The 20318-nt window shown below is 62.5% G+C and overlaps 2 protein-coding genes across 4 annotated transcripts; both read left to right on the forward strand.

The window, feature by feature from the left end:
* The first annotated feature begins 1267 nt into the window (after nt 1-1267).
* On the forward strand, nt 1268-5402 carry NDUFS8 (NADH:ubiquinone oxidoreductase core subunit S8). 3 transcript variants are annotated; one of them, XM_060019423.1, is made up of 7 exons: nt 1268-1348; nt 2301-2358; nt 2448-2498; nt 3070-3159; nt 3254-3426; nt 5000-5128; nt 5214-5402. In XM_060019423.1, exons 2-7 carry the CDS (start codon nt 2301-2303, stop codon nt 5343-5345), a joined length of 633 nt encoding a protein of 210 aa, XP_059875406.1. In that variant the 5' UTR covers nt 1268-1348; the 3' UTR covers nt 5346-5402. The 3 variants fall into 3 exon arrangements, with proteins under 3 accessions (XP_059875406.1, XP_059875407.1, XP_059875408.1); XM_060019424.1 differs by lacking the exon at nt 1268-1348 and adding an exon at nt 2032-2050; XM_060019425.1 differs by lacking the exon at nt 1268-1348 and adding an exon at nt 2746-2931.
* Nucleotides 5403-7980: 2578 nt separating this feature from the next.
* TCIRG1 (T cell immune regulator 1, ATPase H+ transporting V0 subunit a3) lies at nt 7981-19899 on the forward strand. The gene is made up of 21 exons (XM_060019426.1): nt 7981-8060; nt 9086-9149; nt 10374-10494; nt 10881-10959; nt 11809-12029; nt 12117-12202; nt 12449-12575; nt 12657-12739; nt 12912-13005; nt 13160-13372; nt 14038-14182; nt 16716-16855; nt 16958-17115; nt 17191-17281; nt 17819-17937; nt 18015-18228; nt 18577-18699; nt 18792-18896; nt 18970-19087; nt 19486-19663; nt 19761-19899. The coding sequence occupies exons 3-21, from the start codon at nt 10378-10380 to the stop codon at nt 19837-19839; spliced, it is 2490 nt and encodes an 829-aa protein (XP_059875409.1). The 5' UTR covers nt 7981-8060; nt 9086-9149; nt 10374-10377; the 3' UTR covers nt 19840-19899.
* Nucleotides 19900-20318: the final 419 nt, after the last annotated feature.

Consider the following 20318-nt stretch of genomic DNA (forward strand, 5'->3'; position numbering starts at 1 on the left):
TCTTAGGAGCTCTGAACTAGCTCCTGTTCCCCAAGTAGCTGGCCCTGGGCACCTTCCCCTCATCATGTCCCACACTGGACTCCTCCCCTTCCCTCTCCTGCTCATCCTCCTGGGCCCCCATGCCGTGGAGTGATCCCCCATCCACTCAGCCACAAAGCCAGACTCCCCGGCTAGACACTCCCTTCTCACCTCCCAAGTCCCATCTTTGAGTAATTCTTGATGATTCTATAAAATACCGCAGACTTCCCCAATCCACACACTAATCGCTGTGCCCCGGGCCATCCATCACCTACCCTCTTTCGCCGGGGCCCAGCCCTTCTCCTCAGAGATCTTCCCAAAGCCCACTGGACCATACTAGCCCTCAGCCTGAACCCCTTCAGTGGTTCCCCTGGCTCACAAGTCTGGACCCATAACAATCCTTGGGAGGCTCTGCACAGCCCTGTACACGCTCCCCCCCACACCCCCCACCGCCAACCCATCCTTGCCCTCTTCTAACGCACTGGATGTGTCCTCCTTCTCTGGTGGACCTCCGCACAGAAGCTGGGCATGCTCTCTGGCCCTTCTGGTTCTGCTCGACTCCTCCTTGCGCTCTGCTTGGACATCATCTCCTCCAGGAAGCCCTCCCTGACCACCTTCCACTGCCCCCAACACACAGGCGGCCTCAGGGGCTTTCTCAGTGTCCGCAGCCTCCCGGGTCCCTCTGCCACACAATTCACTGGGAGGAAACACAGGTTTGGGGGCTGTTGAGGGACGGGGCTCCCGGGTCATACAGATCCAGGAGTGGCTCAGGCGGCCGCACTTCGCAGATCTAAGGCTTAGGCCAAGTTACTACACAAGTCCGTGCCTCAGTTTCCCTATCTGTAAAGCGAAAATAATCGTTCCTCCCCACACGGCTGCCGGGAGGATTAAATGAAGACGCCAGGATGAAGGTTTAGCATAGAGTAGGCATGGCTCCCGCGAGGAATCACCACAGGCTACGATTCTCATCACCGTTATCATACACGCCCCGCTGAGACCGAGAGGGTGTCCTCCAGCCCAGGGCGCCGGGTCTGGCAGGAGCAGCAACCTTAAACCACGCCTCGGATGTCCCGCCTCCAAGAGCTCGGGAGTCCCGACTCACTAGTTTCTCGCACCCAACCCGGCGGCGCTCTACACCACTTCAAGCCCCTGCCTGCTCCCCTAGCCAATCGGAGAAAAGACTTTTTCGATCCCGCCTCTTTCGGCTGCGCCACCAGCCAATCAGACCACACCACGAAGAGTCCACGCCCAATGGTAGCATCCCAGGATGTAGGCTCCGCCTCTCGACGGACAGGCCCCTCGGCCCTGGAAGGAGAGGCAGCGATTCAAGGTGGGTGTTCGGGGCTCAGGTGTTAAGGCCCAGCCTGGGCAGCGCGGCATCGGGGTCGAGTGTGCGGCCCCCGTTGGCTCCGCCGGCTCCGCGCCCGGGCTTTATCTCGGCCCGCTCAGAACCCGCGGCCTCTGTGTCCTTGAGCGTGCAGCGGGCGGGAAACCGGCACCGTCAGGGCGCCTATGCACCTCCTGCGCCCGTCGGGTCAGAGGTCATGAGGAAGGGCGGGGAAGGAGCCAGGTTGGGTGCCTGGCACTGAAGTCAGCGGTCAAAAGAAATGGTCCCGCTAGAGGTCACAGGTCACGAGAGGGGCACTTTTGGCCTCGGCTAAGTGCCAGGCTCTGGGCTAAACCCTTGGCATCTTCGAGCCTCCTCCATTCTCGTGACCTCCCATTTCACAAGTGAGAAAACCCAAGGTCACTTGGCAGGCTGGGAGACAGTTCCAGAAGGACCTTGATGCTGGGGAGAGGAATTTGATCTTGAGGGTTATTTAAGCCCTTAAAAGTTTCATTAGGGGAGGGCTGGGGGTGTAAAGGGAGGGGTCTGGCCTGGGTTCACGTCCTGGTCCCACCCCCTCAGTGTGTGACTTTAGGCAAGTCACTTAACACGACTGAGCTGTGGCTTCTCATCTGTGCCTCCCTCTGAGGTCATCATGTGGACAAAGTGACAGTGCGTGTGACCCCTAGCACAGTGCCTGGCACGGTGAGCTCTGAATAAACGCCGGTGGCAGGTGGCAGTGTTAACCTGGGTCAGGTTGGAGGCCGGGAGGGGCTGCACCTGGGAACAGGAAGCCCGTCTGTGCCTCTGACAGGAATGGGGGTGAGCAGGGACAAGCTGACACAGTGGCACTGGGGTCAAGGGTCAAGGCTCCTGCAATGCTAGGGTTCCCGGGGGTGGGGGTGGGGAACCATGCCTGTCTGAGACCCACCTATGCCTCACTTCTTGCCCACAGATGCGCTGCCTGACCACGCCCATGCTGCTTCGGGCCCTGGCCCAGGCCGCACGTGCAGGTAGGACCAAGGGAGCCTTTCCTGGGTGTGAGGGGCCCAGCCTCCTAGCATGAGGTCGCATCTGCACAGCGTAACCCCTATCCTTGCAGGGCATCCCAGTGGCCGGAGCCTCCACAGAAGCACAGCGGCAGCCACCTACAGTGAGTCCCGGGGTGCCTCAAGCCTCAGGCTTTCTGATCATCGTCCTGCCAGAGGCAGGGGAGAAGGCCTGTGTTCTGGTCCTGGCTTTGCTGGGGGCTCGCCCTCTCGGAGCCTCAGTTTCCACTCTGTATAAAGAGGATGGTGATCAAGATTGAATATGATTCTTGGGGGCCGGGTCTGTCATTGCAGGGGGTGGAGGGCCTTCCATGTGGCTACACCGTGTGATCTCAGACCTTCCCCGTGTAGGACAAGGAGGGAGCTGCCAGGTGTGAGCCCTGGGAGCTGTGCCTCTTCATCAGGACCCCAGTACCCAAGCCCCTTCCAACCCCCATCAACTCCTGGCTTGGATGGCCACACAGGCACAGGGAGAAGCTGGCGAGGACTGCCCAGGGCCTGAGGCTGGCCTCGAGGGTGCTCACTGAGGCGGAGGAGGTTTGGTGAATGAACAAACCCCTGGGGGGCCCAGCTGTTGCACCTAGGAGGCCAGGCCTCGTCTCCCTGAGCTGGAGTCCTTGGGGAGGGCCTGTGTGAGGCCTGCTGCCACGGCCTCTCCGCCCTCCTTCCCTGCAGAATATGTGAACATGCGGGAGCCCTCAATGGACATGAAGTCGGTGACCGACCGGGCAGCTCAGACCCTGCTGTGGACCGAGCTCATCCGAGGTGGGCCCTGGGGGGAGGGGGGAGGCCGGCTGGTCGGGGGCACAGATGTGTTAGGGAGGAGGGCCCCCTCCCACCGTGCCTGTGCCACCCCCAGGCCTGGGCATGACCCTGAGCTACCTGTTCCGAGAGCCAGCCACCATCAACTACCCATTTGAGAAGGGCCCACTGAGCCCGCGCTTCCGCGGCGAGCATGCGCTGCGCCGGTACCCATCCGGGGAGGAGCGCTGCATCGCCTGCAAGCTCTGCGAGGCCGTCTGCCCAGCCCAGGTGAGCCCCTGACCCCAACTGACCGCCCCCCGGCCCCTGCCACTGGGAGAGGGAGGCCACAGCCTGCTTCAGAGAGAGTGAAGCAGGCAGCCCTGGGCCCGAACTCTGGGCGCCCTGCCGGGTGGGTGTCCCCAGAAAGTCCCTTTCCCGATCTGAGCCTCTTCCCCCCGTGAATGGGAGCCGACTCAGAGGCAGTGAGTCAGGGGAGGGAAACTTCCAGCCCTGAGCAGGCCACGTGACACACGTGGGTCCTGCCCTTGGGGGTCTGGTCGGGGGCGTGAAACCCAGGCCTCGAGCCACGAGGCAGCACCTGAGGGTTTCCACTTTTACCCGGATGCAGCAGCCGTTTCAGGAGCACTGCCTGTGTGCCTGCCACAGGACCGGACCCAGGGACACGTGTGCCACAGCCGAGGCCCTCACTGCCCCCGGTTGCTGCTCCTTTGAGCCCCTGGCATCTGGTTCTGTCAAAGGGTCCCACACGGACTATTAGTGCAGAAACAGACAGACACAGCTGGGGCTCTTGGGCTGGCGGATGTGCCCGGCAGGAGCCCAGCAGGCTCAGGGGTCCTCACGGTCCACACAGCGACCCCCTCCCAGCGGCCGCTCCAGGCCACATCTCTGTGACTCCGGATGGCTGCTGTCCACGACCTGCCTCATTTCCTGGACCACTCCCAGGTCCTGCAGGCCACGGGTTGTGGCCTTGCTGTCCCCAGTCTAGCCACCGACCTGGAGCACGTAGGAGAGCCCCGAAAAAATAATAACAGTGGTGGCATCCAGACAGAGTGCCGGCTGTGGACCAGGCACTGAGCCAAACTCATGACTCATCTCTGCAACAACTCTAGGAGGTAGAGATTATTATCCCCATTTTTATAGATGAGGAAACGGAGGCACAAAGAGATGAGGCTAATAACCAAAGGTCCCACTATGAGTGGTGGGCATTACACTCCTGGGGACATCTGAGGGCCTTTGCCACATCCCTTTGAAGGTCCTCCCAGCTGTGGGAGGCCCCAGGCCACCCCTTCCCCCAGCTGGTGCAAGTGTGCACCCAGGAAGTGAGAGTTAAGGACCTGTGTTTGAGTCTGGGCTCTGCCCCTCACGTACTGTGTGGCTTTGGGAAACCCCTCAACCTCTCTGAGCCTCAGTTTTCTCATCCATTAAATGGGGATAACTAGATGTAATTGGGAAGGTTGTTCAACATGCAACCGACAGTAATGGGGCATTTTTTTACCGGGTGGAACCCCTTGGGTCTGCAGGTGCTATGGTGAACAAGGCAGGCAACGGCCCTCTCCCTGTGGGACTCACGTTCTCAGGCAGGAGGTGCTGGCCGTTAACAAACAAGAGAATGTCAGCTGGGGCAAGCGCTCAGAGGCCGACGTCACAGCCGCGCCGGGCGGCCTGTTAGGAGAGGGGTCAGGAAACGTGCACGTGGGCCGAGAGTGGATGACAGAGGGTCCGCTCTGTAGGCCCTGGGGGGCCAGTCCCGCAGGAGTGGGAATGAGCCGTGGCGGGGGCTGGATCCTGTGCCTGGGGCCAGCGTGGCTGGCAGGTGACGGTACCCTGTGCCGCCCCCCAGGCCATCACCATTGAGGCTGAGCCTCGGGCCGATGGCAGCCGCCGGACCACACGTTACGACATCGACATGACCAAGTGTATCTACTGCGGCTTCTGCCAGGAGGCCTGCCCTGTGGACGCCATCGTCGAGGTGAGCGGGCCCCGCGGCGGGGGAGGCCGGGGCGGAAGCTCCTCGGAGGGGCCTGACGTGGCTGCGTCTGCTCCCCCGCTCACAGGGCCCCAACTTCGAGTTCTCCACGGAGACGCACGAGGAGCTGCTCTACAACAAGGAGAAGCTGCTCAACAACGGGGACAAGTGGGAGGCCGAGATCGCCGCCAACATCCAGGCCGACTACCTCTACCGGTGACCGGCCCGCCGGCTGGCCCGAGGTCCCCTTCTGCCTAATAAAAGAGCTCTGACCTCCCCACCACCTCTGTCATCAGTCCGCCGTCCAGGCCTGACCACGGCCTGTGGCTTCCTCCATTGGACCAGGTCCTTGGACAGAGTCGCCCTCCTGTGCGACTCTGTGGGACCTGCCAGGCCCTCCCCGTGGCTGGGCCCGGGCCCGCGGCAGTGTGTGGCGCACACATCTTCCTGGGCATGTTCCCCAAGGCTTCGCAGGCTGGAGGTCGGCCCAGGTCCACTGTTCCCATAATCCTGTGTGCCCAAGGGGTGGGGCTGGGGCCTGTCCTCTCCTGAGGGCCACCCACAGCTGAGACCCTAAGGACCTAGAGCCTCTCGCAAGGCCGCAGGCAGAAATACATCAAGAGCAGGAACTTGGAAAGGCCAGAGCATCCTTGCTGGGAGGCAGGGGAAGGCTGCTCTGGGGGGGGTGGGGTGACAGTCACGAGGGGGTGACCCAGGCCCTGCTGCCTGTGAGCTGGCTCTGCCTCTCCTCCAGCCACATCCGCTTTTCTCCCCAGCTTCCCCAGACCAGGCTGCTGGCATGGCTTCTGCCGCTCAGGACTTCCTGCTTTGCAGTCCCAGCCAAGTGACATGGTTCCTTCTGGGGCCACACGCAAGCCCAGTGGCAGCAGAGTAGCCAAAAACAGCCCCCTCTAACTTGGTGCTAAGAGGTGTGAGAGGATTTCAATTTATTCTCAGCAGTGAGGAAACTGGCTCAGAGGGGGGAAGTGTCTTGCTCAGGATCACACAGCACACATCTGATGAAAAAACTAATTCGGGCCTGAGAGATCTCGGAGTTCCCTTTCTCCATTATTTCCAAAAGTGCTTTTTACAAAACACTGATCTCCCAAGATGCTTCTTGGAAGGGTGTTCTAGGGACCAGTAAGTGTGGGAAATGCCCCAAGTGCCTCTCCCCTCTGGGACAGGCACTGCATGATAGCACATTCAAGGCTCTGAGAAGGCCTGCAGCAAAGAAACCCAGATTACCCAGCTCATTACCAGGAAGCCCCTTTTCTCAGATCCCCTGCTGACACCTGGACCTACTTACCAGGCCAGGATGGGCCATCTCCTGATGCAGAAGTGGCCCAGGACTTGTGTGGGCCCCACCACTGGCCAAGGTTCTGGGGTCCTTTGAACCCACAAAATGGCACAGAGGTGAGAAGTGCAGGACCAGGAAGGAAGACTTGAGCCCGGGGAGTGTCCACGAGTCCAGCACCACTAGTCCTGCTGGCTGCTGGGGGCAGGAGCTCTCCAAAAACAAGGCCAGTTGTAAGAGGCAGGCTTGAAAATCCTAAATCGCCTCTAATTTTGCTTTTCCCACACATAACCAGCACTAGACGCTTGACATGGAGGCTCCATCTGTACGCAGGTAAATAGAATACTTTCATTTAAAGTGGATGAGTCTAGGGACTTCCCTGGCGGTCCAGTGGTTAAGACTCCACACTTCCAGTGCAGGGGCTGTGGGTTCGATCCCTGGTTGGGGAACTAAGATTGCCCATGCCATGCAGCACAGCCAAAAAAAATAAAATAAAATGGATGAGTGTATCCAGCTCCTGACTTGATTCTCTCCCTTACTGCTGGGTCAGAGTGCAGCTCTGACGCCATTTTGTAACATGATAGAGTTCCAGTTTGCCCTGAGCAGGAAGTATCGACCCGAGGCCCCCACTGGTACTCAGTTTGGTTGTGTCGAGGTTACTCCTTGAAAGTAGCCCCTCCGTGCCCCAGAAAGTGTCTCCCACTTTGCTGAAGACACTAGCCTTGGCTGTGACTCAGTTGCCAGCGCCCAGCTCTGGGGCTCCGTTTGCCCACCCTCCCCCCACCTCTCACAGGCCCTTGCCCTGAGGGGCCCCAGCAGGTGCAGGCTTGGCCTGTCCAAAGTGCAGGCAGCTGGACAGTCGTGAGCCCCAGGTTGTGGGTGCTGCGATAGGACAAACTGCACGGAGCTCAGTAGCAGCAAGGTCATGGGGACACATCCAGCCACAGGAGGAGTGACAGCCAGGGCAGAGCATTGCCCAGTGCCTGCTGGGTGCGGGTCCCAGGCCCTGGCCCTTGGTGTCCTGCTGCCATTGAGGAAAGAGGCCCAGAGAAGGGCAGCCACCTGCCCAAAGGCCCAGACCACTGGACCTGGAGTCCAAGGTGGTGGTCAGAAGCAGGAAGCTATAAGGACCTGTGTAATTGCGTGCGGCCTCACGCAAGGGGGAGGGGGTCCTAGAGGTGGGGACACGTAGGTGTTGGGCCCCAGGCCTGAGCGTATTGGGGTCTAATCAGCCCAGTGAGCCCTCTAGATGGTGGGTAGCCCCGGAGCTGGGCCTAGGCTGGGCATCTCCCCACGTCCCGGCCACGTAGATGTGCGCGGTTGGTGCTGGTCAGTGTCTGCTCCAGCCTCCGGGCCTCCTCGCCCGTATTAGGCGGCCCACAGCTCCGAATGGTCTCCCAGCCTGGAGCAAGGAAGCGAGGCCGCCAGGCAATCCTAGCCCAGGGCCTGCCTCCGACCCGCGCTCCAGCTCCCAGGACTCCGGGTGGGGGTTCGGGGCGGGCCAGGGGCGGAGCTTCCATGGCTCCGCCCCTCCCGGCCCCGCCCGCCGCAGAAAGTGAGTTGCGTGGGCGCCGCGGCGGGGATCTCAGAGCTGGGAGTGCAGAGCTGCGCAGAGCAGCGCCGCGTGCAGCCGACCCGGGGGTAAGTGCCCCAGACGGGGGCTGCAGAGCCCCCAGTTCTGCTTACCACCCTCGCTTCCCACTGCCCTGGGAAGCGGAGGGTGTCGTGGCGCCCCAACCCAGCTGGGTCAGTAGAGGCAGCTCAATCGTCCGGCCCGCGGGTGTCAGCCGTTGCCGGGGGCCACAGAGGCGAAAGAGGAGAAAGAAGGCGAAAGAGGAGAAAGAAGAGGAGAATGGGGGTGTTAACAGCCTATAACAAACAAGTAGTAGTGAGCTCAGCTGTGCTGGGCTAGGTGGTGCTCAGAGCTTTCTCTGCTGCATCTTCCTGGCAGGGAGGGACCCATTCTACAGATGAGGAAACTGAGGCCCACCCAACTAGGAAGAGGCGGAGCTAGAAGAGAGCGCACGCAGACCCTCGTCTCCAGCCCAGCTCGTCGTGGCGGGCCAGGGGCTCAGAGGAGAGATCTGGTGGTTTTCTGGAGGAGTTGGCTTTAAGCCTCCAGCCTCCCAAGGGAGCAGGAGGAGAGGGGCACAGAGTGACTAGAGCCTGGACCCTGAAGGGTGGAGGCACCTTCATTTGTTCTGTAAATGTCTCTGGGTGGCCCCTGGCTCAGGAAGGGGTCAGGGAGGATGAGGGGGAGGGGATGAGACAGTGGAGGCCTGAAATGCCAGGGGAGGGATCTGCCCAGGTCTCTGCACCCCTGTGCTCACCATGGCTTGTCCCATCCAAGGGACGTGCCCAGGCCGCAGGGCTGCTGCCCTGCCTGGATCCCCAGACCTAGCTCCCTACAACCCCCCTTTGGCCAGCCCAGCCTTTTGGGGTACCTGGGGCAGAGAACAGCCCTTCCCTGAGCGCATACTGTGGGCTGGGACTTCCAAACCTGCAGCCCCAGGGCCTGGCTCCTGCCTGGCTCCGTCCCCTGCTGACCCGTCTATAAAACAGGGCTACAGTGCCCCCTCCCCCAAGGATTGCTGTTAGATTTAAATGAGGTATTGCGGGCGAGGGAGTTACATGGGGGCCCTTGGTATTTTTATCTCCCCACCTAGGTCCTGTCTCTGGCGGGGTGGCCAAGTCCCATTCACCCAAAGAGGAAGTGGAGGCCCAGAGAGGGTGAGAGACTCCCCAAAGAACACACAGTAATCACAGCTTGGTAGGGCTCAGAGCCTTGGTCCCTGGCCCTCTTGCCCACCCTTCCCTGTTCAGGGCCTGCTGCTTCCACAGCCCGCAGCTGTCTCTCCCCATTCTCTCTTGTATTCTCCCGGGGCTGGGGAAGGGGCTGCTTTTCCTTTTTTTTTTTTTCTTTTACATTTAAGTAAACCAGACCCAGGAGAGGAAGTGACCAACTAGGCAGGCCCCAGCCCAGCCCAGACAGCACTGGCAGGGTGTCAGATGTTCACCCTCTCAGCGGGGCTCTGGCCTGTTCCTGTCCCCTCCCCTCCCCCGCTCAATTTGCGAGCTAAGGAAACTGAGTCCCACAGAGGGGCAGGGGCCGGCCCTGGGCCCCAAGGGCAGTGGCCATGGAGCCCTGGCTTGTGGGCTGGGCGTCTACAGGGCCCAGGGAGGCTACCCTGGCGCTCCCCCTACCCTGCGGGCGGCGATTAAGCAAAGGCCCGGCCAGGCCCTTCCTGCCCATTTCAGTTTCCACAGTTTCACTTTTGTTGGTTTCGACACCTGGAGGGCTCCTCCCTCAGCCCCTACCAGCTCGGCTGCTGCCGGACAGCCCGGGCCTCAGGGGAAGGTCCCGCTTCCTCAGCGCCCTCTGCCTGTCCTCTCTACCCTTCCTGAGTCCCAGAGGAGGCCCCCACCCCTCAGCTACCACAGACCGGCAGGGAGGGAGGAGGGCCCTGGCTGCCTGTGGGGATGGGGCGGACCTCAGCCCTGCTGTTCCTGTCAAGGTTGCTCCCCAGGGTGGAAAGGCGGGGGCAGTCAGGTGGCCGGCGCTGGAGGTGGCCCTTGGCCTGGGGCCCCGAGGATGTGTAGGATCTCGGGTGAGGGCAGGTCACAGAGAGGGGACAGCAGGAGCAGGGGCCAGGTGTGAGAAGAGCCAGTGTCCCCAGGAGCCACTAGGGGTGGGGGGTAGGGGTCTCAGACGGGGCAGAGCCAGCTGGGAAGGAGCTTGACGTTGGACTGTGGGTCCGGCTGTAAGGTCAGCTCGCCGCTTACTTCCTGTGTGACCTCAGCACCCCGCTAAGCCATCCTGGGCCTCAGTCTCCCCATCTGTCAGATAGGGGTGGTAGCGGGACCTTGCAGGATCATGTGAACCAGAATTCACACCTGGTGGGGAACTGCCTGGGACCCCACCCGCCTGAGCTCCCACCCCTGTCGGCCCCACAGGACCATGGGCTCCATGTTCCGGAGTGAGGAGGTGGCGCTCGTCCAGCTCTTCCTGCCCACAGCTGCTGCCTACGCCTGCGTGAGCCAGCTTGGGGAGCTGGGCCTTGTGGAGTTCAGAGACGTGAGTGGGGCCGGGGTGGGCGTGAGGGGAGGCCTCGTTCTTGGGTGTCCCATACGGTGGACCATCTCCCCCAGACTGACCCCCGGCCCTGCTTGAATCCCGGCAACCTCTGCCATATATACTTTGCTCTCAGGCCGGCTTTACTCGTGGCTGAGACCGCCCTGTGCCAGCCTGGGTTCAGCCAGGCCTCCTGGGCCCTGCCTCGCCCTTCCCAGGCCACATGGGGTCTGGTGTGTCTTCAGCTGGGCATCTGGAGGGTCACAGCGTACTCAGCACCTTTCTGGGGGAGGCAGCTATGGCCTGAGGAGAGCCGGGCCTGGGCCCTGGTGGGGGGACCTCCTTGGCCCTCTGCCTGGAAAACTGATCCCTCCGTTTGGCAACCACAGCTCAATGCCTCGGTGAGTGCCTTCCAGAGACGTTTCGTGGTAGATGTTCGTCGCTGTGAAGAGCTGGAGAAGACCTTCGGTGAGTTGGCCCTGGGCCCACACCCCAGGCACACTTCCTGGAGGAGGCGCCAGTCAAGCTTGATCTGAAAGGAAGAGTCCGAGTTGCCCAGGCGGACGGCAGAGAAGGGAGGTCCGGGCCAGGCCCTGCAGAGCCAGGACGGGGCAGCTGGGATCTTTGGGGTGTTCTTGGGTGAGCTGAGCAGAGGGTCCAGGCCAGGCCCGGCTTGGAAGAGGCCTTGAATACCGAATGAGGGCTCGGGACTTCACCCTCTGGGCGCCAGGAGCCACCCATAGGTTCCTAAGCAGGAGAGAAGCATGGACAGAACTTTTTCTGCTGCAGATGGACTGGGATGGGCAGAGGCCAGGATCCTGGGTCAGGTGCCCCCAAGGAGCAGCTGCTTGGCCCTGGGCAAGAGGGACCCCTGCCCTGGGTTCTATTCTGGAAACGCCTCTTAGGAGGGTCCTGCAAGGTGGGAGGATAGAGCATGTCTGTTTAATGGTTAGATTGACTGATAGGTTTTAAGTCATCAGGCAGGTACCCTGTGGGCCTCCATGCAAGCTCTCATCCCCTGCAGTGCTAGGGCCACCTGCCCGAAGACCGCTATGGGACCCAGGCCAGGGGCTGGGGACGGAGAGCAGCCCAGAAGAGCCCCAGGGCGGGGGGAGGCGGAGAAGACCTGCAGGGATGGAGGTTTAGCCTGAGGTTTTTCCGGGGTCTCAGACTCAGTGAATCAGTTAGCTGGTGGCCAGCAGAGTTTGGGGTGGCAGTTGGAATTCCCTAGATGTTAGCCATCCCTTGGCTAATAGTGGCCATTGGCTGGTGGTGGCTCCTGAGCCGGCTCCCCGATGCCCATCCCTCTGCACCCAGCCTTCCTGCAGGAGGAGGTACGGCAGGCTGGGCTGACGCTGCCTCTGCCTGAGGGGGCGCTGCCGGCGCCCTTGCCCCGCGACCTTCTGCACATCCAGGAGGAGACGGATCGCCTAGAACAGGAGCTCCGGGACGTGCGGGGCAACCGGCAGGCCCTGCGGGCCCAGCTCCACCAGCTGCAGCTCCACTCGGCTGTACTGGGCCAGGGCCATGGCCCCTCGGTCAGCTCCGGCCCGGGCAGGGCGTGGGGAGGGGCGGGGGCCCAGGCCCCACCTGGGCCGGGACTCATGGCGCCTCTCGGCTCCTAGTTGGCAGCCAGCCACACAGATGGGCCCCTGGAAAGAACACCCCTGCTCCAGTCCCCCGGGGGGCCACACCAGGACCTGAGGGTCAAGTAAGTGAGGGGCAGCTTCGCTCTCTTTCCGGTTGGTGCAGGGGTGAGGCAGGCCAGCTCGGACTTCTTGTCCAGGGCCCTCGTGCAGCCGCCCTCAGGCCTGGACTTCCCTTTGCCCCTGGGGGTCTCTTCTGGCCCTGCCTGGCGGGCTCCTGCCTCCTCTGTGCGGACGGGGGCAGTGTGCCTGGCCCGGGTGAGGGGGGGGAGGCTGGAGCAGCCCCTGCCCAGCCCCGCCCGTCCCTGCAGCTTCGTAGCAGGTGCCGTGGAGCCCCACAAGGCCGCCGCCCTGGAGCGCCTGCTCTGGAGGGCCTGCCACGGCTTCCTCATCGCCAGCTTCAGGGACGCGGAGCAGCAGCTGGAGGGGCCCGTGACGGTGAGCGGGCCGGGCGCGCAGGCCGGGGTGCGTGCTGGGTGGAGCCGGGACTGCAGGGTGATGTGCGCCCCGCTCCGGCAGGGTGAGCCTGCGACGTGGGTGACCTTCCTCATCTCCTACTGGGGCGAGCAGATCGGGCAGAAGATCCGCAAGATCACTGACTGGTGAGCCCCCGTCGGGTGGGGGGCTGGCCCCCCGCTGCCCTCATGCCCAGGCCCCTGCGTGTCACCTCCACCGAGCCCGCTCTGCCACACTGCCCTGTGGGCTCCCTTTAGACTCAGCCTCTGCAAGCCCTGGACCCTGTGCCCACCTCACCTCCCCGCTCCTCCCTGCCAGCTTCCACTGCCACGTCTTCCCATTTGTGGAGCAGGAGGAGGCCCGCCGCGCAGCCCTGCAGCAGCTGCAGCAGCAGAGCCAAGAGCTGCAGGAGGTGGGCGCCCGTGGCCTGGCTGTAGCCCTGCCTTCCCCCCGCCCCTCCCCTCCTGACACCCCTCCCCCTCCCCGCCCTCCCCTCCTGACACCCCTCCCCCTCCCCGCCCCTCCCCCCCCCCCCCACTCCTCCTGACCCCCTGCTCTGGTCGCAGGTCCTGGGTGAGACGGAGCACTTCCTGAGCCAGGTGCTGGGCCGGGTGCAGAGACTGTTGCCGCCCTGGCAGGTGCAGATCCGCAAGATGAAGGCCGTGTACCTGGCCCTCAACCAGTGCAGCGTGAGCACCACGCACAAGTGCCTCATCGCCGAGGCCTGGTGTGCCACGCGCGACCTGCCCACCCTGCAGCAGGCGCTGCAGGGCAGCTCGGTGAGCATGGGGGGTGGTCTCCCGCCCTCCCCTACTGCCAGGCAGGGGCTGGTTTCCTCCACACAACACATCTCCCATTCCCGGTGCCATCAGCGCCGTGCCTTTGCCGGGACTCATCCTCCTCCAGGGAGTCCACCGTGATGGCCCTGGCCCAGCAAGCCCTCTTCCTGCCCCGACTTCCCAGAGGCCCTGGGATGGGCCGTCACACCCTGGAAGCTGCACTGGGTGTTAAGTTAGAAACCGGGTTCAAATCCAGGCTCTGCAGGTACTGGCCCTGTGACCTTGGGCCAACTGGAGGGAGCCTTGGGCTCATCTGTGAAATGGGCTTGCTGACCCTGCTTCCAGGGGTCGCCGGGCTAGGTGCTCACCTGTGGCCATGGGGCTCCCTCTCCTGGGCCACCTGGATGGGAAGAAGCACGCTTCTGTTTCCCGAGTGACTTTTGGGCCAATCTCTGGCCCTCCCTGAATCCCCCTGAACTGGGGCAGGTGGGGCTGGTCATGCTATTTCACAGGGAGAGGAGGGGCTGCCCTGGGTCCCCTGGCTCCCACCCAGCGAGTCCCCACAGTGCTCTCTATCTCTAGCTGGCCGTGGCTGGAGGGTCCGAGCATCCCTGAAGGCCCCTGCCATCAGTCTTGTCTGTCTGTCTGCCTGCCGGGTGCCCCAGAGCGAGGCGGGTGTGAGCGCCGTGGTTCACCGCATCCCCTGCCGAGACATGCCCCCCACACTCATCCGTACCAACCGCTTCACGGCCAGCTTCCAGGGCATCGTGGACGCCTATGGTGTGGGCCGCTACCAGGAGGTCAATCCCGGTGAGAGCCACCACGTCCCCAGCCCCGGCCTTCGGGAGGCTCAGCTGCTGCCCTGGGTGGAAGCATGGGAGGGCTGCGTCGCCACCTGGGCCTGCCCCGCCCTCCTGAGGTGGGGCCTGCCTGGCGGGCTGCCTCCAGTGGAGGCACTTCACGTTTATCCCCCGCAGACACCCCCACTGCCCTGCTGTTAAGCTAACAGGGGAACCAGCAGAGTTGTGCAAAGGATAGCAGCTTTGTAGTAGGAATGGACCAGGTTGGAGGTCCTACTCACTTACTTTGATGAGTTTCTTAGCTTCTCTGAGCCTCAGTTTCCTCATCTATAAAATGGGGATGATGGTACATACCTGAGCGGTGTTGGGAAGATTAATGATCGCCAAAGGTTGCAAACCAGTGGTCCACGAGGCCAGCATCAGTCTGCAGACGTGTTTTGCTTGGCCACGTTGTCTGGCCACGTTGAAAGGTTTGAATTGGGTGCAGCCCCAGGTCAGGTTCTCCCAGAAGCAGACCCTGAGATGGGGTCTCTGATGCAAGTGGCCTATTAAGAGAGGTGTTCCTGGGAGAAACCAGTAAGGGACCTTAGGGGACGGGGAAGCAGGCAGGAAGGGGAGAGCTGAGTAGGGCCAATCTCAGGTGAAGCCCAGCCTCAGCCTGAGCCTGCAGGGAGCTCTAGAGCATGAAGGACACTATGGAGTGTCCACCTCAAGGCTGATGAGCAGGGCTTTCAAACCCAGCGCCCTCAGTTGTCTGCCAGCCCTCGCGGGTGGGCAGTGAGGCCGTCAGCTCCAGGCACGTCCACCTGGGTGCTCACTGGCCTGGCGAGGCTGCTGCTCTCTAAGTGGCCCACTGGGCAGAGGGTTGCACAGAGCTGCCAAGGGAGCTGCGGCCGCCTGGGCAGAGCCTCAGTGTCTGCTGTGGGCGCCAGGGTTTAAAGTGGGAGTTTTTGCAAAAGTCTGCATTTTCTCAAGACTGGCGAAAAGTGAGAGATTTGGCGACATGGTCCACCTCCAACAGGCTGGAGCTGGGTGGTGGCAGCCCCCTCCCGTTTGCCAGTGCCCGTCCCGAGGGCAGCAGGCACTGGCTTTCCTCCCTTTCTGGCCCCCTCCTCCTTCCTGAGGCCTGTGGGACCTGGCCTGTCATCCGCCAGGTTCCTCTCCCTCCAGATACCACCCTCCCTGCAGAAGGCTGGCTGCGGTGTGGCCAGTGGCCCAGCATCCCCCGTGTCACTGGGTAGGGGCTGCAGTGCATCTCTGTGTGAGCCCAAAGAATGGGTGTGAGGGTGAGCCGTGATGAGGTCCCTTATGGGAGGCCAGGGAGGGGTCCTGCCTCATCCAGTGGGCAAGAGGCAGGGTTTGGGATCCCCGGGGCGGTACAGGCAGCACATGAGGATGGAATCCAGGGCCGTGTGGACTGAGACCAGGGTCACGTGGTCCTCTGGGGCCTGCTGACCCTGCAGGACCAGCATCTGGGAGCTTGACGTGGGGCCCCCAGCCCATTTCACCTGCCTGTAGTCCCTCTGCGTTAGCGGATGCCAGTCTGGTTAGAGCAGGCCTGATCACCAGATATCCATGGTTGGTAATATGCCACCAGCTCTCAAAGCAGTAGCTTTGCGGAGGTATTCGTTTCCTAGGGCTGCTGTGACAAAGCCTGACAGATGGGGCGGCTGAAATGATAGGTATTTATCGTCACTCAGTTCTGGAGGCTGGAAGTCTGAGATCAAGGTGTCGGCAGGGCTGGTTCCTTCTGAGAGCTGTGAGGGAGAATGTGTTCAGGCCTCTCTCCTCGGCTTGCAGACAGCTGTCTTCATGTTTGTATGGCATTCTCCCAGTGTTTGTGTCTAAGGTCTAAATTTCCCCCTTTTTATAGGGACACCGGTTATATTTGATTAGGACCCACCCTAATGACCTCATTTTCACTGGGTTACAACTGTAAAGGTTGTATTTCCAAAGAAGGTCACTGTCTAAGGTACTGGGGGTTAGGACTCCAACATATCTTTTGCTGGGGTGGGGGACACAATTCAACCCATAACTGGGATGTGCGTTAGAATCCTAACACCTATGAGAAAATGTCCCCATTTTACTAAAGGGAAGCTGAGGTCCCAGAGGTTAAGTGACCAACTCGGCCTTCTGGAACTTGCCATGTGCCAGCCAGGACTACCACTGGGCTCTCTGTGCTTCTGCTTTAAGCTCTTCTCATAAATAATAATAGCTAGAACTGCTAACGTTATATTGAGCATTTATGGTTTCCCAGGTACTGTCCATGGATAAAGTCATTTATAACAGCCCTATAAAGTGGTGGTATTTTTATCTCCATTTTGCAGATGGGGAATGGAGGTTCAGAGAGGTTAAGATACTAGCCCAAGGTTGCACAGCTAGTAAGTGCCTGGATCTTGAGTGCAGGCAGGTGGTGTGGCATCCCTGCCTGGCTACACCACCTTCATGTCTCCTGGGGCCCCGGAGCCTGGCTTGGGGAGCCTGTGTGGCATCCTGTACAGGGATGGGGGTCCTGGCTGACCGCGTGGCCCCTCTGCCCGCAGCACCCTACACCATCATCACCTTCCCCTTTCTCTTCGCCGTCATGTTCGGTGACGTGGGCCACGGGCTGCTCATGTTTCTCTTCGCCCTGGCCATGGTGCTGGCCGAGAACCGGCCAGCCGTGAAGACGGCGCAGAATGAGGTGAGGGGCGACGGGGTGGGTGGTACGGGGCCGGGGGGGGGGGGGGTCCGGGCACAGCAGGGGGCCCAGGCTGGTTCTCGCCACGCCTCTCTGCACCCCCAGATCTGGAGGACCTTCTTTGAGGGCCGCTACCTGCTCCTGCTCATGGGCCTGTTCTCCGTCTACACCGGCTTCATCTACAACGAGTGCTTCAGCTGCGCCACGGCTGTCTTCCCCTCGGGCTGGAGCGTGGCGGCCATGGCCAACCAGTCGGGCTGGAGGTGAGGCCCGGCCATGCCCGCCCCGCAGCCCTGAGGCCCCCGGGCCCCTGACCAGCCCGCCTGCTCTTGTCACAGTGACGCCTTCCTGGCCCAGCAGCCGCTGCTCTCCCTGGACCCCAATGTCACCGGCGTCTTCCTGGGACCGTACCCCTTCGGCATCGACCCGGTGAGTCCCGGCCGCCTGTCGGAGGCGGTGGCGGGCAGGAGGGCGGGTCCGGGGCTCCCCGCTTGCCCAGCCCCTCCCAAGCACCAGGCCCAGTTCCGGGTACGGGAGGCAGGAGCCCCCCTAGACCAGGGCCTGCGTGGCAGGGGGGCCTGCACTGCAGCCACTTGAAAAGCAGACAAGCGAGTCCCAATGAGGGCAGCCTTCTGTAGTCCCCTCTGTGCCAGGCAGCACCGTTCTGAGCCCTTGTTGAATTGACTTGATGTCTAGTGCTCGTGACAGCTCCATGGGAGCACGTTAGTGCCGTCCCCATTTTACAGGTGAGGAAGCTGAGGTTACACGCCCAAGGTCACCCAGCTAGGAAGAACTGGGGTTGGGGCCCAGGCTGCCCGGCCCAGTCTGTGCTCTTAACTGTTCCCCTCTGCTGCCCCTCGTCGGGCAGGTGATGGGTTGTGCAGAGGCCCTGGAGGGGCAGACAGGCAGATGGGAGTGACGGGTGGAGAGGCCCCTTCACGACACCCATCCCTCCTGCCACCACAGGTCTGGAGCCTGGCTGTCAACCACCTGAGCTTCCTCAACTCCTTCAAGATGAAGATGTCTGTCATCCTGGGGGTCACCCACATGACCTTCGGGGTGGTCCTGGGAGTCTTCAACCACATGTGAGGACCGGGGCCTTGGGGTGGGGGGCCAGGCAGGGCCAGGGCGACCTGGTGACCCGGCTCCCCTCCTGCCCCAGGCACTTCGGCCAGTGGCACCGGCTGCTGCTGGAGACCCTCCCCGAGCTGGTCTTCCTGCTGGGGCTGTTCGGCTACCTCGTCTTCCTGGTCGCCTATAAGTGGCTGCGAGTCACGGCCGCCAGCGCGGCCTCGGCCCCCAGCATCCTCATCCACTTCATCAACATGTTCCTCTTCTCCAGCAGCCCCACAAACCGGCCACTTTTCTCCGGGCAGGTAGGCTGGGGCGGGGGTGGGGGTGGGGCGGCGGGGGTGGGGGGCTCACACCCCGCCCTGGCGCCCCCTGGTGGCTGGGCCTCTCAGCTGCAGGATCCTCTTCCGAGAAGTGGGATGCAGGCCTGAGGCCGTGAGACAGGGAGGTCAAGGGGGCCTCTCTGGGAGCTCCCAGCAGGGGTGGTGGCTTCTATGCCCAGAGGAATTCCACACGGGGCGAAGTCCCTGCCTGGTGAGGGGCCCTGGGCTGGAGTGGGCTGCGGGCTCCCTGGGCCCCTGGGGAATCGCGTGGCCCGAGCTGGCCGGTGGCTCGCCGGGGCGCCCTGACCATCGCCCCCTCCTCCCCTGCAGGAAGTGGTGCAGCCCACGCTGGTGGTCCTGGCCCTGGCCATGGTGCCCGTCCTGCTGCTTGGCACGCCCTTGTTCCTGCACCGGGAGCACCGCCGCTGCCACTCTCGGAGGAGGCAACAGCCGGTAGAGGCAGGGGAGCCTGGGGGTGGGGTCCTGTCCGGGACGTGAGCCCCATCTGGGGCTGGGGGTCTGTGATGCCGCTGCACCACCTCTAGGATAAGGACACAGCCGGGCTTCTGGACATGCCTGACACGTCCCTGGCCAGCCAGGGCTCTGATGAGGAGAAGGCAGGATGCCCAGGGGACCAGGCGGAGGCCGAGGTGGGTATGGTGCCTTCCTGAGTAGGGGATGGCTTCGGCCCCACCTGCCCCTCACTGCCACCTGTCCCCCCAGTTTGTCCTGTCTGAGGTGTTCATGCACCAAGCCATCCACACCATCGAGTTCTGCCTGGGCTGCATCTCCAACACGGCCTCCTACCTACGCCTTTGGGCCCTGAGCTTGGCCCACGCCCGTGAGTCCTGCTCCTTCCCACACCCGGCTGCTGGATGCGTGGCCCCCTCTGGTCGCTTCTTTTTTTTTTTTTTTGCGGTACATGGGCCTCTCACGGTTGTGGCCTCTCCCGTTGCGGAGCACAGGCTCCGGACACGCAGGCCCAGCGGCCATGGCTCACGGGCCCAGCCGCTCCGCGGCATGTGGGATCTTCTCAGACCGGGGCACGAACCTGTGTCCCCTGCATCGGCAGGCGGACCCTCAACCACTGCGCCACCAGGGAAGCCCTGGTCGCTTCTTAGTATCCCTGTCTGTAAAGGGGGGACGTCGGAGGAGGTCCCCCGCTGGCCCACAGGGAGGGCGGGCTTCGGGACGCCAAGGTGGCTTGGTGGTCCCCACGGTTCCCTCCTCCACCTGCAGAGCTGTCACAGGTCCTGTGGGCCATGGTGATGCGAGCCGGCCTGAGCCTGGGCGGCGAGATGGGTGTGGCGGCTGTGGTGCTGGTCCCCGTCTTCGCCGCCTTCGCCGTGATGACTGTGGCCATCCTGCTGGTGATGGAGGGGCTCTCGGCCTTCCTGCACGCGCTGCGGCTGCACTGGTGAGTGGCCGCCTGGCTGGTGTGGGCAGCACGGTGTCGGGGGGGGGCGGGGGGGGGCGGGGGGCGTCCCCTCACCCGCTCTCCCTTCTCACCCCAGGGTGGAGTTCCAGAACAAGTTCTACTCGGGTACTGGCTACAAGCTGAGCCCCTTCACCTTCGCCGTGGAGGGTGAATAGTGCCCACAGCCCTGCCCTTGCCTTGCTGAGCAGGGAAGAAATAAAGGGGAAGGCCCAGGGCCCGTGTCTTGGTCTTGTCTGGGAGGCAGGGGCTGGGGCTGCTGGGTGTGGAGGAGCCTGGGCTCTGGCATGGGCTGGTCCTGCCCCTGGGAGCCTTTTGGTTGGATGGACACCACGCCAGCCTCTGTGCCCGTCTCCCTTATGTCTGTCTCTGCAGCTGAAGTTGGTGGGGGGTGGGGGGAGGTGGGAGCCACTGGTCTACGACCTGGGGCCTCAGGATGTCAGGATAGGACCCATGAGCACATCTGCAACGATCCCAGTCTCTTGGGGTGAAGGGGGGCAGAACTAGGCCCAGGGAGGGCTGTTTCCAGTACATTCTAGCTCAGAACGATTGTCCTCCCAGGCTGGGCCAGGGGGAGTGAGCTCCCCATCCTTGGGGGATATGCAAACTGGCTGTACGATGATGTCTGGGCTACCCT

Source organism: Delphinus delphis, chromosome 8, assembly GCF_949987515.2.
Source record: "Delphinus delphis chromosome 8, mDelDel1.2, whole genome shotgun sequence".
Lineage (NCBI taxonomy): Eukaryota > Metazoa > Chordata > Mammalia > Artiodactyla > Delphinidae > Delphinus > Delphinus delphis.

Coding starts and splice junctions, on each gene's coding strand:
- NDUFS8 (XM_060019423.1), top strand. CDS start 2,301: ATGCGCTGCCTGACCACGCCCATGCTGCTTCGGGCCCTGGCCCAGGCC. Junction 3,160..3,253: donor GTGGACCGAGCTCATCCGAG/GTGGGCCCTGGG, acceptor TGCCACCCCCAG/GCCTGGGCATGACCCTGAGC. Junction 5,129..5,213: donor CTGTGGACGCCATCGTCGAG/GTGAGCGGGCCC, acceptor CCCCGCTCACAG/GGCCCCAACTTCGAGTTCTC.
- TCIRG1 (XM_060019426.1), top strand. CDS start 10,378: ATGGGCTCCATGTTCCGGAGTGAGGAGGTGGCGCTCGTCCAGCTCTTC. Junction 13,373..14,037: donor AGGCGCTGCAGGGCAGCTCG/GTGAGCATGGGG, acceptor CGGGTGCCCCAG/AGCGAGGCGGGTGTGAGCGC. Junction 17,116..17,190: donor GCCAACCAGTCGGGCTGGAG/GTGAGGCCCGGC, acceptor CTCTTGTCACAG/TGACGCCTTCCTGGCCCAGC.